Source organism: Amblyomma mixtum, chromosome 2, assembly GCF_055824585.1.
Source record: "Amblyomma mixtum isolate Tamu chromosome 2, ASM5582458v1, whole genome shotgun sequence".
Classification (NCBI taxonomy): Eukaryota; Metazoa; Arthropoda; class Arachnida; order Ixodida; family Ixodidae; genus Amblyomma; species Amblyomma mixtum.
In genome coordinates, this window is record NC_143013.1 from 209,083,559 (window position 1) to 209,101,764 (window position 18,206).

At 50.0% G+C, this 18,206-nt stretch overlaps 2 protein-coding genes across 5 annotated transcripts; one reads left to right on the forward strand and one right to left on the reverse strand.

The window, feature by feature from the left end:
- Window positions 1-474: 474 nt before the first annotated feature.
- LOC149362428 (uncharacterized) lies at window positions 475-3,191 on the forward strand. The gene is made up of 3 exons (XM_089573005.1): window positions 475-989; window positions 1,052-1,264; window positions 2,417-3,191. The coding sequence occupies exons 1-3, from the start codon at window positions 787-789 to the stop codon at window positions 2,571-2,573; spliced, it is 573 nt and encodes a 190-aa protein (XP_089429131.1). The 5' UTR covers window positions 475-786; the 3' UTR covers window positions 2,574-3,191.
- Window positions 3,192-11,372: 8,181 nt separating this feature from the next.
- LOC149362429 (uncharacterized) lies at window positions 11,373-16,476 on the reverse strand. 4 transcript variants are annotated; one of them, XM_089573007.1, is made up of 13 exons: window positions 15,571-16,476; window positions 14,956-15,070; window positions 14,730-14,898; window positions 14,297-14,669; window positions 13,893-14,066; window positions 13,518-13,773; window positions 13,182-13,430; window positions 12,952-13,123; window positions 12,670-12,818; window positions 12,392-12,589; window positions 12,188-12,306; window positions 11,928-12,106; window positions 11,373-11,848 (listed from the first exon to the last, which is right to left on the reverse strand). In XM_089573007.1, the coding sequence occupies exons 1-10, from the start codon at window positions 15,874-15,876 to the stop codon at window positions 12,408-12,410; spliced, it is 2,145 nt and encodes a 714-aa protein (XP_089429133.1). In that variant the 5' UTR covers window positions 15,877-16,476; the 3' UTR covers window positions 11,373-11,848; window positions 11,928-12,106; window positions 12,188-12,306; window positions 12,392-12,407. The 4 variants fall into 4 exon arrangements, with proteins under 4 accessions (XP_089429133.1, XP_089429135.1, XP_089429134.1 ...); XM_089573009.1 differs by having other exon boundaries at window positions 11,928-12,306; window positions 13,518-13,628; window positions 13,698-13,773; window positions 15,571-16,469; XM_089573008.1 differs by having other exon boundaries at window positions 11,987-12,306.
- Window positions 16,477-18,206: the final 1,730 nt, after the last annotated feature.

Sequence of the window (18,206 nt, forward strand, 5' to 3'; positions counted from 1 at the left end):
TTCTATGATTTGTTGAGCCGTTGTAAAGTTATGTAACTAATAACGACAGCTATCTTCGTGGAAGAACCCCAGGTGCAGCAAACAATCCGCCCGCAATGACAGCACTACCAAGGGAGGTGCCGGCGCTCTAATTAATAGCGCGGGTTTGGGGAACCCAATATAGAGATCACATATTGAAAGCCTGCAGGATATGGTACCGCCCACAATGAAACACACTGACGGACCATTTCGTTTGCAGACGTCACGGATTAAAATCATCATCATCAGCCCGACTGCACCCACTGCAGCGCAAATACGTCTTCCATGCGTCTCCAATATACCCTGTCATTTGCCAACTGCGGCCAGCGCATCTCCGCAAACTTCCTAATCCCATCCGCCCACCTAAGTTTCTGCCCCCCCCTCCCCCTGCTACCATTGCTTCTCTTGGAATCCACTCCGTTACCCTTAAAGGTGCACTGAAGAGGATTCTGAACATGTCTTTTTGCCGCGGGAACTTGATGTACACGTTCCCAGCATTCTTAGGAGCTGCGACTTATTGCCCTGTGTGGCCGATTTCCTCAATTAAATCTAATTAACGTCCGGCTCCCGCCTTTTTTTTTTGAATTCGGCCTCATACGATGGGCGGAGTCTAGCAACGCGTCGAGTGCCTTTCAGCCAGTTCCGTGGAGGCTTGCCGCTCCGTCATCGGCGGAGTAATACGTAGTAATACGCGGAGTGACTTTTTGAAAATGCGCACGTTGTTGGCCGAACTACGTTCAGCCATTTGTGTTTTTGTAAGCCGATGAGATGGACATCGACGATCTCACAGAGCTTGAAAGAGAGATTCTTCGGCGGACGGCAGATTTAGGCGCCATCTCTTACGATAGTACGCCTTTGCGCGATACGGCCGAAGATAGCAGCAGTGGCCATCCGTCCGGCCGTACCACGGACGAAGACTCGGACGCCGATGGCTCCGAGGACGGCTGGCAACGAGTGGGAAACGTGGACTGGTGAGTGATATGAACTCTATTATGCTCGTGGCACGCATCGCTGACATCCGTTTTCTGCGAAGGTGCCAGTGCGACGGCTGCGCTGCCATGCCGACAGCCATCGAGAACGTCTGCTGCCGGGAATGCCCGGCCGCCGTTAAAAAGCAGCCGGGACACAACTGCATCACAGCGCACCCCGAGTTCGGGTATCTTTGCCTGGACGAGGGTGTGCTGCAGCTTGCATATTTAAACATGCGGCATTACCGGCAGCCAGGCATGGGCGACACCGCGAACGAGTAAGTACAACTGCAAGCTTCACGGATTGCGTAATAACGCTACCGGTGCTAGCTCTAGCAACTACGTTTATTGACCACAGTGCGATCTAAAGCGCATACGCATGCGGTGCTGTTCTATTTAAAAAAAAACGACAGAGAATGCCTAAAACTTCGTATACAGTGCGGAATCACGGTGTGCTATGGCCATAACCACTGCAAAAGACTGCAGCTGTCCACTGCGCAAACAAATGGGATCAGGATAGTTTGCACCGACAAAGCCCATTACTGTGCAGGAGACAGACTCATTCTCCTTTCAGGAATTAGATTACGAGCTATATAGCATAAGAAGCATGGAACCTTTTTTTACCTTACATGCTGTCATTTTCAGAAAAAGGAACCTTATTTACAGTTTCAGGAACGGCTGAAAATAAGGCAGACCTTATTGACTGCTAGTCTAATACATGTCCGGGTTCAGGTACGTCGGGATTTTGGCTGGTTTAAATTTATCTTTATTGCAGTTGGCAGCAACTGCTGAGCCAATTCGAAATTTCAAAGGAGATTGTCCTATCAGAAGTGGGCTTCTGGCACCTATATATATAAATTTCCTTAGTTGCAGTGATAACATAAATACTAGTAAGTGTGATGAAAAGTGTGCTTTTGGAGCATTTAGCAGAGTTCTAGAACTTGGTTCCCATATATGGAATTGTACATAGTGTATATTGCCGCCCAACACCTATCCTTTCTTACTATCGCTCCCCCCTTTCTTTCCCTCTCCCTGTCCTTTTATTCTCGCTAGCCGCAGCTCAGGTTTGGATGGCAGATGCCGCGGCTAGCAACATCGTTAGCTTCCATTGTTATTTTTTTTATTATCAATAAAGAGCCACTAGCAACAACAAGGGAGGTCAGCTTGAGACATCTAGAAAAGAGTGAACATTGGGCCTCAACCTTGGTGTGCATGCTTACTCAAGTCACCATTGTTTAGTGTAGTTACAGGAATGATTGTTTTTGGTTCAAATGAGTAAATATGCAGAACAGGCACTCTTCTGGCTGAATTAAAAAAATTAGGAGGCGGCTAGGGGTCAGAACATTCTGTCCCCTCCCGACTTGGATGCGCATCTGATCAACTTCATCCTGTGTACTGCTTGCTACATCTAATCATTGGCATTGTTTCAGGCACTACCGGTTTGCTGCCTACAGGCAGTGTGTGCTCTGGCTGTGGGGGCGGCTTGGGCGCCACAACAGAAGGCCCCTGCCCGCCTGCATGGTGAAGGCAATAAGGGCAAAATATCCTGGTGAAAACCATGTAGGTTTTCAGCTTGCAACTCCTTAAAGCGGGTAGACGACGACGACGACCAAGAGCGTGGGAAGAGTAGAAGACGACAACGAAGTTCGGACTGTGTTCTCGGTGCCGCTAGCAGCTGTTCTTTCCTATTTGTAAATATATTCTTTCCCGCAACATATTTGGTGGAGGTGCGGCTTTCCCCTACGTCTACCAACGACGGAGCTCCGCAGCGGCCGCCAGTTGCCTTCCCTCATCATGACCCAAGACGCCTCCCAGCAAACCTCAGCCCCGGCCATGACATCACTCGTTCTTTCTCCCCCTTGTGACCCTGGGACATTTTCTGGTACCGACAACACTGACGTCGACGACTGGATCAACATGTACGAGCGAGTGAGTACCTACAACCGCTGGGATCCGACCCTTATGCTCGCAAATGTAATATTCTACCTAAAAGACACTGCCCGGGTCTGGTATGAGACCCACGAAGACCATCTAACCAGCTGGGACGTGTGCAAAGAGAAACTCCGCGAATTGTTTGGACCGCCGCTCGGCCGAACACTTGCTGCTAAGAAGGACCTCGCCTCCCGAGCTCAAACATCTACGGAGTCCTATGTGTCGTACATTCAAGATGTGCTGGCCCTCTGTCACAAAGTTGACGCCAACATGCCCGAGTCTGAAAAAGTCGGCCACGTGTTGAAGGGAATCGCCGACGATGCCTTCAACTTGCTCGTATACAAGAACTGCACTACAGTCAACGGAATTATTAAGGATCATAGAAGACAGTTGGGCTAGTTGGTGTGAATTCGTTAGTGACTGCGACATTGCAACTAGCGTGGAAAGCACAAGGACAGCGACAAAAGGAACCGACGGGTTTTTTCAGCGCATGCTCAGGAGACTGTACCCCCGCCCCTTTCTCTTTATCACGAAGCAGGTTGTCATAACAAAGAGTAAACATTTAAACCAAATTGACGCGCAAGTTTTTTGACAAATACATTATCTCTTTTTTCGTGAGGGCTACTGAGGGTGTGCTCACGCACTTGTCCCCTGCCTTATCAATGCAAAAAGCTTCAAATATCTCCCTATCACCCTGCCTATGAAGCCGCCTCAGCACTCTCGTGTCGCTAAAGAGTGGAACGCATTTTTCTTCATTACCGCCTGTTGTTCTTACTATGCATTTGCGGCAATGTGCGGCCAAATGGCCCCCCGCCATCAGAGCTGCGACTGTAGTCCGGTGTTTTCGTAGCCTTTCGTTCAGGCACTGGCCTGTTTGGCCAATATAACATTTACCACAGCTCAGTGGGATAAGATACACTACACCGATGGTGCAGTTCACAAACCGCGTGGCGTGTTTTGTTGCGCAGGTTTTTGTCTGGTAAGCATTGTTGACCATTCGGCACATCCTAGACAGCTTTTGTGGGGCTGTCAAAACGACAGGGATGCCGCACTTTCCCGCGGCCTTTTTGAGGCGATGGGACAAGTTGTGCATGTAGGGCACAGGCACCGGACGTCCCCCCAGGCTGTCATTGCAGCAGCCTGCTGTCTTGCGTCCCTGTCAGAGCTCTTTAATAAGGCTCTCAGCGACAGACGCGAGTATGCTGTCAGGGAAGCCAGCGCTACGCAGACGGAGGACCTGCTGCTCAACACTCACGTTCACTTTGTGTTCACAAGACTTCTGAAGAGCGGCTCTTAGGCAGTTCAGTGCTATCCCTCTTTTTACGGTTCTCGAATGGGCCGAATTATAGCTAAGAACAGGCTTTTTTGAACGAGGGAAGTATGTCCAGCATAGTGAGCTACTACTAAAGCTAATGCTGAGGTCAAGGTAACGTAAGAAGAGATGATGGAAGAGATGACATTGTGCAGAGTGTTTTTAGTGTTTTCCAAGAATGTGGTAAGGGTCTGAGTTTTACTCGTGAGGTTCCTGATGAGGGTTGCTTATGTTACCTTGACCTCAGCATTAGCTTTAGTAGTAGCTCACTATGCTGGACATACTTCCCTCGTTCAAAAAAGCCTGTTCTTAGCTATAATTCGGCCCATTTGAGAACCGTAAAAAGAGGGATAGCACTGAACTGCCTAAGAGCCGCTCTTCAGAAGTCTTGTGAACACAAAGTGAACGTGAGTGTTGAGCAGCAGGTCCTCCGTCTGCGTAGCGCTGGCTTCCCTGACAGCATACTCGCGTCTGTCGCTGAGAGCCTTATTAAAGAGCTCCGACAGGGACGCAAGACAGCAGGCTGCTGCAATGACAGCCTGGGGGGACGTCCGGTGCCTGTGCCCTACATGCACAACTTGTCCCATCGCCTCAAAAAGGCCGCGGGAAAGTGCGGCATCCCTGTCGTTTTGACAGCCCCACAAAAGCTGTCTAGGATGTGCCGAATGGTCAACAATGCTTACCAGACAAAAACCTGCGCAACAAAACACGCCACGCGGTTTGTGAACTGCACCATCGGTGTAGTGTATCTTATCCCACTGAGCTGTGGTAAATGTTATATTGGCCAAACAGGCCAGTGCCTGAACGAAAGGCTACGAAAACACCGGACTACAGTCGCAGCTCTGATGGCGGGGGGCCATTTGGCCGCACATTGCCGCAAATGCATAGTAAGAACAACAGGCGGTAATGAAGAAAAATGCGTTCCACTCTTTAGCGACACGAGAGTGCTGAGGCGGCTTCATAGGCAGGGTGATAGGGAGATATTTGAAGCTTTTTGCATTGATAAGGCAGGGGACAAGTGCGTGAGCACACCCTCAGTAGCCCTCACGAAAAAAGAGATAATGTATTTGTCAAAAAACTTGCGCGTCAATTTGGTTTAAATGTTTACTCTTTGTTATGACAACCTGCTTCGTGATAAAGAGAAAGGGGCGGGGGTACAGTCTCCTGAGCATGCGCTGAATAGAAGTGTAAAAATCTGTTATGTGTGCATTAAAACGTCAGTTGAAGTCTAGCGTGCTGTCCCGTCGGTTCCTTTTGTCGCTGTCCTTGTGCTTTCCACGCTAGTTGCAATGTCGCAGTCACTAACGAATTATTAAGGAATGTCGACGCTTCGAGGAAGCCAAAAGCAGGCGTATTAGCCAGCCGTACACACGCCTCCCCAACACGGCTGCGACTTCTTCATGTGAAGACCTGCGACACAGGGAAACTTCAGCGCCCCCAGAAAATGTGACCCGCATCATCCGACGCGAGCTCGAAGCTATGTCCCCTGCCCCCCTGCATCTACATGATGGCGACAACCGCTTGCCTAACATCTCTCTGGTACAAGCTGTCGTCCGCCAAGAGTTTGCAAACCTTGGTTTCCAGCCCGTCAGCCCTGTACGGTCTTCACCACCACCCGAAATCACTGCGATTGCTCCTGGACGACCTTTGTACTTCACTCCACGTCGCCGAAACCCTAACGACTGGCGGACAACCGACGACAGGCCCATTTGTTTCCATTGCCACCGCATTGGCCACATCTCCCGCCACTGTCGAAATTATTGGTCCCGTCGCAGCACATACCGTCCTCTCAGCTCCCATCGCGACGACGAACAGCCCAGCCACTACACGCCCCCTCAAGCCCAGCACGGTGCTACAGTCGACGGCCAGATTCCCCGCTCCAGCCGCTCCCCGTCCCCCCTGCGTCGACAGTCTCGTTCGCCCCAATGCCGTCGCTCCTCTCCTGGCCCCTACGGACGCTCGCAAGCGGAAAACTAGACGCTGCAGTGTCTGGAGGTTATGCTGCAGTACAGCCCCAGTCCCAAAATCCTCGATTAGCCCTTCGTGCACACCATAATTTGCTCGCCATTCATGTCGATGGAGTGCCTGTGAGAGCCCTGATCGATACAGGCGCGCACGTATCCGTCATGAGTTCAGCCCTACGACGCCGCCTCCGAAAAGTACTGACCCCTGCACCCAAAGCCGTTCTCCGCGTTGCCGACGGCGGAACGCCTCATGTTGTTGGACTATGCACAGCCCGTGTGACCATATCCGGCCGCCATACATCCATTCTGTTCTCTGTTCTAGACCAGTGCCCTCATGAAGTCATTCTTGGCCTCGACTTCCTGTCTGAGCATTCAGCCCTCATTGACTGCGCCACTAATGTTGTTCAGCTTGACCTTCCTCTTTCTGCTGAGTCGCCGTCCCCAGTTATACAGTCTTTGTGCTGTCGACTTTGTTCGTCTACCGCCTCAAGCCGCAACTTACATTTCTTTCTCATCTGTTCCCCTGTACCTGATGGTCACTACGTAGTCACTGCGGAACTTGACGTCGCCCTGACGCGCAGCATTGCGCTTCCACACATTGTATTTACATTGTCGGCCAACCGTGCGTACCTTCCTGTCCTGAACTTTGGTTCATCCATCCAACCGCTCCCGCAAGGCATCTCACTCGCCACGCTGTGCCCTGCTGCCGAATGTGTGATATCAGTGGTGGACAGCTGCTTACCTTCCACTCAGCAATGCCGGTTGCCTGCGGCCCCATCAACAGTGAACCCAACGGACGACTACCCTGACATGATCGCTTCTGACCTACCGCCGATGCAAGCTCGCGATATTAGGTGCCTCTTATCATCTTTCCGCGACATCTTCGACTTTGATAGCCGTGTTTTGGCTCGGACCTCTGTGGTGACGCATCACATAAACACCGGTGAGTCCGCTCCTCTCCGCAGACGTACGTACCGAGTGTCCAGCGCCGAACGCACCGTCATAAATCAAGAGGTGGACAAGATGCTCGCAAAAGACATCATCGAGCCCTCATCAAGTCCTTGGGCTTCACCAGTCGTCCTGGTGAAAAAGGACGGCAGCTGGCGCTTCTGCGTTGATTATCGGCACCTCAACCGCATCACAAAAAAAGACGTATATCCACTCCCAAGGATCGATGATGCCTTAGATTGCCTCCACGGCGCCAAATATTTCTCTTCAATTGATCTTCGATCGGGGTACTGGCAAATTGCCGTTGATGAAAAGGACCGCGAGAAGACCGCCTTCGTGATGCCTGATGGCTTATACCAGTTTAAAGTCATGCCGCTCGGCCTCTGTAACGCCCCGGCTACCTTCGAACGAATGATGGACTCCCTTCTTCATGGCTTTAAATGGTCCACCTGCCTCTGTTACCTAGACGATGTTGTGGTTTTCTCGCCTACTTTTTCCACGCACCTCGAGCGCCTCTCCAATATTCTGACAGTGTTTCGTAACGCCAGACTTCAGCTGAACTCATCGAAATGCAAGTTCGGTTGTCGCCAACTCACTATTCTCGGACACCTCGTTGACGCTTCTGGTGTACGCCCAGATCCCATCAAAATTCAAGCTGTGAAGGACTTTCCTCTTCCAAGGTCGTCGAAAGATGTGCGCAGCTTTGTCGGCTTGTGCTCGTATTTTCACCATTTTATCAAAGATTTCGCCGGCATCGCTCGTCCCCTCACCGATCTTCTGAAGAACGACACCCCCTTTACCTGGGGCCCTGCTCAAGAGAACTCATTTTCATCCCTCGTCCATTTGCTGACCACTCCGCCCATCTTAGCACATTTTGACCCGTCGTCTCCCACAGAGGTTCGCACCGACGCCTCCGGATATGGCATCGGCGCCGTCCTAGCCCAACGTCAACAGGGTCAAGATCGAGTCATCGCTTATGCCAGCCGCCTACTTTCAGCCGCAGAGCAAAATTACACCATTACTGAGCGTGAGTGTCTTGCCCTTGTCTGGGCAGTAGCTAAATTCAGACCCTACCTGTTCGGCCCTTCATTCGCTGTTGTCACTGATCGCCATGCTCTCTGTTGGCTGTCTTCACTAAAAGATCCCACCGGTCGCCTTGGTCGCTGGGCATTGCGCCTCCAAGAATACTCATACTCCGTCGTGTACAAGTCAGGGCGCCATCACCAGGACGCTGAATGTTTATCCCGATACCCTGTGGAACCACCTGACCTAGAGGACGCAGAGACCCTGCCCTGCCTCTTAGCTATCTCTGATCTTGCCGATATTGCCAACGAACAGCGCCACGACTCATCTTTACGACCTATCTTTGATGGCATCCGTTCTGCAAACCGATCTCCGTCTCTGAACCTTTATGTGCTCCAGAACGGCATTTTGTATCGCCGAAACCTACGCTCCGATGGCCCTCCGCTCCTGCTCGTGATACCCCAACGTCTACGCTCTTCTGTCCTGGAAGAACTGCACGATCTGCCGACAGCCGGTCACCTTGGCGTGTCCCACACGTACGCTCGGGTGCGGCATCGCTTCTTTTGGCCTGCTCTCTATCGTTCCGTCAAGCGTTACGTGGCCACTTGCGACCTGTGTCAACGTCGGAAAAGGCCCTCCACTTTGCCTGCCGGTCTTCTGCAACCCATCGACATACCTCCGGAACCTTTTCACCGTGTTGGCCTCGACCTTCTTGGCCCTTTTCCAACACGTCCCTCTCCGGCAACAAGTGGATCGCTGTCGCAACTGATTATACGACTCGGTACGCCATCACGCGTGCTTTGCCGTCCAGCTGCGCTACCGATGTCACCGATTTTCTTCTGCAAGACGTCACCCTTCACCACGGCGCCCCTCGTCAACTGCTCACCGACCGCGGTCATTTTCTATCCAGAGTAGTTCACGACATTCTTCGTTCGTGTGACACGCAGCACCAGCTCGCGACAGCTTACCAATGGGCTTACGGAAAGGTTCAACCGCACGCTCACCGACATGTTAGCCATGTACATATCGCCAGACCACCGAGATTGGGACGCAGCCTTGCCTTATGTGACATTTGCATATAACTCTTCCCTTCATGACAGAACAGGCTATTCTCCTTTCTACCTTTTGTTTGGTAGGCATCCCACCTTGCCTTTGGACACACTCATGCCGCCTTCTTCAGCCCCCACCACTGCTTACGCTCGGGACGCCATCTCCCAGGCCACGCTGGCGCGCCAAATAGCACGTAGTAGGCTCCAAGCCTCTCAAGTTTCCCAGAAGTCAGCCTACGACCGCCGTCACCAGGCCGTCGAATTTACCCCAGGATCACTCGTCCTTCTCTGGACGCCCTCTCGCAGCGTCGGTCTCTCCTAGAAGCTCCTTTCGCACTACCGTGGCCCTTACCGTGTCGTGTGCCGTGTTACCGACGTGAACTATGAAATTGCTCCCCTTGAAACCTCGCCATCGTCCTCTGGCGCCACCACCGACATCGTCCACGTCTGTCGCCTTAAACCTTATCACGACGCTCATACGTCGCCGCCCTAACGCCGAGATGGCGTTTCAGCAGCCGGGGGTCCTGAAGTGGGTAGACGACGACCAAGAGCGTGGGAAGAGTAGAAGACGACAACGAAGTTCGGATTGTGTTCTCGGTGCCGCTCGCAGCTGTTCTTCCCTATTTGTAAATATATTGAACCATTGAAATATATTGAAAAATAGTGAACCATTTCGCACCTCATTTTTGCTTCCAATGCGTCACAGCATTTACAGATTGCATGCAGACCATTTTTGGGAATGTGCTTAGTTTATTCAGTGTCTGTGTAGTAGTATAGACAAAGTCTCTGCCTGACAGGCAAGGACAAGCTCGTCCTTGTCATACCTCAGCACCATGAGAGGTTGCTCAACTACACTCACACTCACGGCCACTTGCACTCACTTACACTCATGTCCACTCGCATTCACAAGCACTCATTCACGTCCTCTCACACATTCGCACTAATGTTCACTCACATTCACAACCCGTCACCCAAACTCATGACCACTCACTCAACCGCACAAGCTTCGCTTGTGTGGTTGAAGAGCTAGGCCAAGTAGATCAGGCTCATTGCATGGGTCTGGCCCAATAAAAAAAATTATGGCCCGAGCAGAGCTCTACAGTGCACACGGCCGGCCATAGAAAAAAAAAACGAAGCGTCCACTGCAGTACTCGAGATCCCACCTTACGCTAGTTATTGCTGAGAAGTTGACAGTCGTGGTTTCAGCAGCAAGCATTGGAACTCTGTGTACAGAGCTCGAGCCGTGTAGGAGGCATGTCAACAGACATCTGCCTTTCTAGCTGTGGTAATGCGAAATTCGATAAAAGGATCGGACACAACTCGTATCGGTTCACTGCACCCGCGAACCTGCGCCCATGCCAACGGTGAACTAGTAAGGTGAACAACAACGAAATATTTCCATTCTCGCGCCAGCGTAATCCTCTGCGTCATTCGTAAATAGACACCGGTATGGTGCCTTATGCTACCTCGAGCGCCTTCGGCAGTGAATATGTAATTCCCTCAGCTATCAACAGAAAAAAAATAAGCACATGCAACAAACTTCACTGTCACGCGGCATTTGCCTCCAATCATGACCACTCATGCTCACAGACGCGAGTGAGGTGATAAGAGTGCACTCACGAGTGAGTGTGCCGACCCACAGTCCTTGTAAATCGTCCAAAGGTAGGCATCCTACGCACCCGAACATGGGATTTCAGCTTTCCACTGGCAGGATAAAGAACTGGATCACCTCATACCACATTTTTGCTTGCAGTGCATCAGAGCTTTTGCACATTGTAATTCATCCAGACCACTTTTTTTTGGAATGTACTAAGCTTATTCAGTCTCCGTGTAGCAAAGACTTATTTGTAATTCAACTGCTCTATAAGAGTTGGTTTAAAAGGCTTACAGAACTGTGGTGGTGGACCAAAACTTTCAGACTTCAACTAACCTGCTGATACATGAACCAACAAGGTGTGAACCTTCCACATCTTCACAAAATTTTGTTCTGCAGCTCATCAAACTGCCATACACAACTGAATCGCAGGAAATGTATTTGCCTAGCAGCGTTTCAAAATCAGTAAGTTAGGTGGCTCCATTGCTCTTTTGCAGCATAATGTATAGCTCTGTATTTCAGCCCTGCGGTAAAGTACGAAAAGATGCACAAAGCCACTCAGAATAGCAGTTGTAAAATAGTTTATTGACTTGCTTAGATGTATCTGCAGAATCCTTCCGGCACTTGGTAGGTGGCCGGGATCCTGCTCAAATCTGAATGCCTGTTGGTCCGCGGGTGCAAGCACCACTCTTATCACACTTGCCTCAATTGCTCCTCTGTCAGTCAAGGGGAATGTAACTGCAGGTGCACTGAATCAAAGTTTATTCCTGCTAACAGTGTCTTGCAAGTGACTGCACAAATTGCAGAGGAGAACGGCCAGACTGTGATAAGAGCATCCCTATCCGCCAACTGGGATACGCGCTCTCTAGCAGGCAGGTTCTGCCGAGAGAAAAATCTGTGTGATCTGGCTGAACCAGTCATTTTTCTGCAAAAGATGTTGGTTGCCAAGGTGACCATTCAACAAAGGATACGTGTCTTGGCATGTCCATACAATCTGGGGCCGGGTAGACAGGAACCTGGGAATCTGTAGCTGGTTGGACCTGCATGCAAGAAACTTGTAAAAGTATGTGCTGACAAGACGTTCATGTCGACCTCCGTTACAGTAAAGGGGAAACGCACATCTTGCTGCTCGTCAGACAGTTCAGACTTTCAAACACGCTGGATGTTGTCCCCCTCACCTTGGCGAAAGCCGATCGTTGGTGCTGGGAAAGCACTTATGCTGGCTTCTGATGCATCAGAGAAGGATCGCTGACTCTTGGCGCTGCTCATAACTTCCTTGTCAAACTTTCAGGTGCGCTCTGGAAAGGAAATTGGCGCATGATATTGTTCGAAAATACGCCCCGAATGTCATTCATGCAGAAGTTACACATGTTACTCACTGAAAGTTGGAAGTGTTTGCATGGGACACAGTGTGAGTGATGTCATTGGCAGCCATTGGTCCTCATTACACTTGCGAAGTAGGATTCCGAGCCCTGCCACGAAGATGCTATGTCGGCCTCTGGTGCAGCAGAAGGGGGAACACACATCTTGCAGCTCGTCAGACAGTTCAGACTTTCAAACACGCTGGATGTTGTCGCCCTCACCTTGTTTGGTCTAGCCTCACTGGGGACCCAGGCTGAAGCGGGACCTCCTTGCTTCCACAAGGTCCTGAAGAGAAGGCCTTGTGAAGGCCGAGGTCATTGGTGCTGGGAAAGTACTTGTGTTGGCCTCTGATGCATCAGAGAGAGATTGCCAGAGCTCGCTGCTGCTGATAACTTCTTTTACAAGCTTTCCGACATACTCTGGAAATGAAATCTTCACATTACTTCATTCCAAAAGGCTCCCCTCAAGTCACTCATTTGGGATGAAGCATAATACTTACTGTAAGTGGTAGCTGTTTTGATGGGGCACACTGTGTGATGGCCTTTTCGCGCCTTGGTAGTCTTCATCATCCAGCGTGAATTGTCTTCCTTTGTCTTCGCCTGGGACCGGTCTGCATTTTCATTGAAGTGGAGGATGGCAAGCTGCGTCCTGTAAGTTGAGGATATCGCATCGGATGGCAATGCTGCCTAATGATCTGGAGTACGTGGATGTGGTTACGTGCTGACTCTTGGAATAAACCAACTGCCTCTAGACAGAGGACAGAACTACAATATAATATTACCTTGCGAGCATCCCTGCTGGAGAAAATGCCATAGACTTTGGCGCGAAGTCAATCAAGATGCTGTGGAATGCCTCCAGAGCAAACGTTTGGCCATGGGGGGACATCTGTGTGATATCCTTGAGGAGACGCTTGTCCTCAGTGATGTGCTTGAATTGCTCGTATGCCTGGGACTCTTGAGGAAAAGGTATGCTTTAAAACAAGTTCTTTAGATAAGGGCAAAAACAACTCACTGGGGTCCATCCAAACTCTTGTCTCCTCTGGCATGTCGCTGTGGAGACACCTTGGGTACAGTCCACCATGTCCAGAGTGCTGGTTGATGACGTGATTTTTCATACTCCGCCAGACGTCGACGACCAGCTCTGCATTGCCCCCTCCAGCGCGGGCTGCCCAGTACATGTGGTTGGTAGTTGACTGAATCCAGAGGTCCAGCTCCTTGCATCCAGCCCGCTTGCTTGCCGCAGCTAGCTTTTTCTTGACACCTTAATTTTAAAAAGGCATATCAGGGAAGCCTGCAGCACATTCTGTGCAAGCAAGCATCTTTTCAATCATGCTCTCAACTTTCTTACCTTTTGAGATGTGCCAAATGTCAAAGTAGTGCTTGATCTTGGGTTCACGGGTCTGCATGTGCTTTCGTATGGCAGGGTGACGGTCAGTTGTGAGAGACCGGATCTTGATACCTGTGTTATGCATTGTCGGTGGGATAACGATAAATTGTCTACCATATAAACCTTTGTGGCATGCCATACATTTCTCCTTGAAGAATTCCAGCTGCTTGATTAGGCCTTCCTTCTCCATGTTCACGCTGGCCATTGCCTGCTCCGACTGCATGAAGACGGGTTTCAAACATTACATTCCTGTATTTCCACTCTACTTACCAACGGCTTACATAAATATTTATCACTGAATTACTGCAACAACTTTCCACAGACGTGTCTACTAACCTCCCCCAGCTGGACCTGGACCGAGTGAAGAATTCTGTTGATCTGCTCAACATGCGTGGTGTATGTCAGGAACTTGGCAGAAAACCCAGGGGAGTCAAATCGTCCATCACCGGTGACATCAACCTCTTGGTTGTTCAACTGGTCCATGAGTACAGCTTGTTCTTGTAGCCAGATCTGTTCAAATGTTATTCCATTTCTTGACTAGCCCAGTGTAAAATTACAACTTAGTTTGATTGTGCACTACTGCAGCGGTAGTTACTACAAAACAACAAAAAAGTGATGTCAGGGGAAGTGTGTTCGTTTAATCTGAACTTCATTTCTGCCTTCTGGCTAACGAGAATTGAACTTTTTTGAAAACATCTGGTCAAGCTGGGGTAAATATATCACTATGGTTTGTTGGTCACCTTTTCTATCGCAGGAAAAAGGAGGGCATCCTGATAGTTGTAGAAGGTCCGGTCACTTGGGACCTGCACATTCATGTGGCGCAGCATCCTCAGTGTGGAAGCTACATTTGCTCCTGAAAAGAGGAGGTGGCTGGACAGCAGAAGGTTTCCTGCTGCCCTTCCATTGATGACAGGCTGGCTGTTCCACGTCCGGACATGCTCCAGAGGACAGATGCTAATGACATTGATGAAGCTGCCTTTGGTGGTAATGGTGGTTTCACAAGGCCTCGAGCACTCTGGGCATGTCTGGAACAGCTCCCTCAGACAGCTCTCAAAGACCAAGAACTGCCGTTCTTCTTCTGGGGGGGCCGGTGTACTCTCTGCGGATGACTCACTGGAATCAGAATAGTGCCAACTGTTAGGCCCAAAACCCATGCAGCTGTGAAGAGCCCACCTTTCGGTATCGTCATGGTAGGTTGGAGAGTAGCTGGAGTCAGAGTCTAGCCTGTCACCCTGTGGAGATGTGCAGTCAAGTGGATCACTGCTGCATGTGGCCGGGACGAAGGGTGGAAGCAGCAAGGGCTCCTCTGTGACACGGCCAGGAGAAGTCGCAGCTGGCGTCACTGTAGGGAAACAAATATTTATCCACACAGAATGGACGAAATGCAATAAGGACTTACAGACAGCTTCAGATCTAGTGCTGTGTTCGACAGAACCATTGTCCTGGTACGGACCACTGCTGGCTGCAGCTGTTGAAAGCCTTGCCTCAGAGGGATCTGGTTGAAGATCCTTGCTCTGAAAGATGGTTGTACAAAGGCCGATCAGTCACTTCGGTTTACAAAGCTGGAGGTGGTGCAACATAGCATTTCAGGATTGCTGTACATTCCATGCCTTCACTATAAATACACCGATTTGGGAACTTGATTAGTTTCTATCGGGTGCACGGCATCGTGAATCACAGCATTTACAACCAAACGCCATGTCTGCGCGAAATTTGAGCGCGAACAATGCACCGTTTTAGCCGGCGGAAGCATTGTACGGCGCGCGTAAAATTGCCGAACAAGCTGTATATCAAAGTTTCTAAGCTTATTTAGCCGACCCCACACTTACGAACGCGAAGCACGGAACACTGTTACTTCTTTCGCTTCTGCAAATGATGACCATTCGCGTCATGATACAGCCACGTAACTTTTAGAACAAACTATATCTTCAGCCTGACGCATGTTCGAGTCAGCGATCCTACAGAACGACACTGTCGAGCCATGCTAAGAAAATTAATTCATAGAAATACTTACCAGTACTCTTTGGCGCTTCGGGGCTTGTTGCTCGGTTCCATCGACGACGGGAAGTCGAAGCGTGGGCATAGCGTTCCAACGCAGGCGAGAGTGACTCACGTCGGGCCGATGGAAAGCGCTTATCTCGAAGTGTTCAGAGCAGAAGCGGACACACTTTGGTAGCGTCTCGGTGTTATCGAGCCCCGCGCAACGTAGCCATGCACTACGTCGCGGTTCGTCCTTCGGCAAGGCGAACAAACGTAGGCCCTTGTGCCAATTTTTCTTAGTCCGATGAGGGCACAACCTCACCGCACAAACGTCCGGCATCGCGAAAATATCACTCGCGAACCGAACAACACTCGCAACAAAACGCGATGGCGTCCCACAGATCACACGAAAAAGTGTAGATCCAAGGATGTCGCAGGATAGCAAAAGTAGGAAGTGGGGCACACAGGACCTTCTGGGAGTAAGGACCGCGTGCACCAACAACCGACAAGTAAAAGAAGCGAGGCGAGCGCTTCCTCGGAGCAGGCCGAAGCCACCGCGGTAGGGCGCATCACTCCTATGGCAGCAGACGAGGAGAAAACATAGTCCGGCTGCTTCGGGCTTGTTTTTTTTTAGTGATACGCTCTATGAACCACAACTATGTCGCGGATTTATCAAATTATTGTATCCTGCGTGTCCAGAAAGAGTAATAGAAATTAGTTCGATTATTTTCGCGGTTTTCATTTCACTTCAGTCAAGTCATTGGCGAAAGCAAATAGTCCGCGCGTAATTTTATTTCTGTTGGCTTATTTTGCGGCTGTATTATCTACGAATGCAACTACTTATTCACGGAAACTTAAAAAACAAAATAAAGCCAAAGCAAAGCCTCCACAGAGCTGACTGAAAGGCACTCGACGCGTTGGTAGACTCCGCCCATCGTATGAGGCCGAATTCAAAAAAAAAAGGCGGGAGCCGGACGTTAATTAGATTTAATTGAGGAAATCGGCCACACAGGGCAATAAGTCGCAGCTCCTAAGAACGCTGGGAACGTGTACATCAAGTTCCCGCGGCAAAAAGACATGTTCAGAATCCTCTTCAGTGCACCTTTAAGGACCAGCGGTTATTTTGCCTTCGCATGACATGCCCTGCCCAAGCCCATTTTTTCCTCTTGATTTCGACTAGGAACCCGCCGCGGTGGCTCAGTGGTTATGGTGCTCGGCTGCTGACCCGAAAGACGCGGGTTCGATCCCGGCCGCGGCGGTTGAATTTCTTTGGAGGAGAAATTCTAGAGGCCCGTGTACTGTGCGATGTCAGTGCACGTTAAGGAACCCCAGGTGGTCGAAATTTCCGGAGCCCTCCACTACGGCGTCTCTCATAGCCTTAGTCGCTTTGGGACGTTAAAACCCATAAACCAAACCAACCATTTCGACTAGGATGTCATTAACCCGCGTTTGTTCCTCACCCACTCTGCCCGCTGCCGATCTCTTAACGTTACACTTATCATTTTTCTTTCCATAGATCGCTGCGTCGCCTTCAACTTAAGCTGAACCTCCTTCGTTAGCCTCCACGTTTTTGCCCCATAGGTGAGTACCGGTAAGATACAGCTGTTGTGTACTTTTCTCCTGAGAGATATTGGTAAATTGCCATTCATTATCGGAGAGAACGTGCAATGTGCGCTCCACCCAATTCTTATCCTTCTAGTTATTTCCCTCTCATGATCCGGATCAGCGGTCACTATACCTGCCCGAAGTTGACGTAATCCCTCACTACTTCCAGCCCCCCAATACCAATTGCGAACTGTTGTTCCCTTGCTAGACTGTTGAAAATTAGTTTGGTTTTCTGAATGTTAATTTTTAGACCCACTGTTCTGCTCTGCCTGTCACATGTGTCACATGTGCCGGCGAAAAAGTTGCGGCAAACTCTCGTCAATGTAAAAGACTGCCTGCCAAAGGAAAAGTTTCCGGGCGTAGTGTACAGTATACCGTGTAGAGACTGTCACCATGTGTATGTGGGTGAAAGTGGAAATTTTGTTAAAAGATTGAAACAACACCAGTAAGATGTTGAAAACAAGAAAGCTTCGTCAAATGCACTCGCCGAACATTCTTAAATTGGAGCAATGCGCGCATTTTAAAAACAGAAAACAATCTCAAAAGCCGCCTTTATCTGGAATTCTTAATCATGCAGACAACCGAACACACTATTAATCGCACTGACGGGGCACTTCCTAGTGCTTACGCCCGCTGCCTAGGGCACATTTTCAAGCATAAATAGCCAGCCTTTTCACGTCTGTACCTTTTTGTGAACAAGGCTCCCGTGTGGCAGCCGAAACGTCGTTTAAAGTGTCCATTGTTATTTTGGTCGGTGTTCTGCCTTCTTCTTCAAAACTAACATAACAGTAATAGAACATAGTAAAGAACAAGGGAAAAAAACCAACTCAGCAAGTATCAATAAGTAATTTTGTTAATGGCATAGATGCTGTTTACAACCTCAGGCGGGAGTTCAGTCCATTGAGTTATTGTGTCGGGGAAAAATGAGCATTTAAAAGCATTGATTCTAGCGCTGTAAGGTGTTAGTGATTCCGTGTGACGATGTCGTGTTAGGGCCGTTTCACATGCATGCGATTCTCGCCTGCGACGCTGCGAATTCGGTCGGTCTGCGACTGGGGAGGGCCG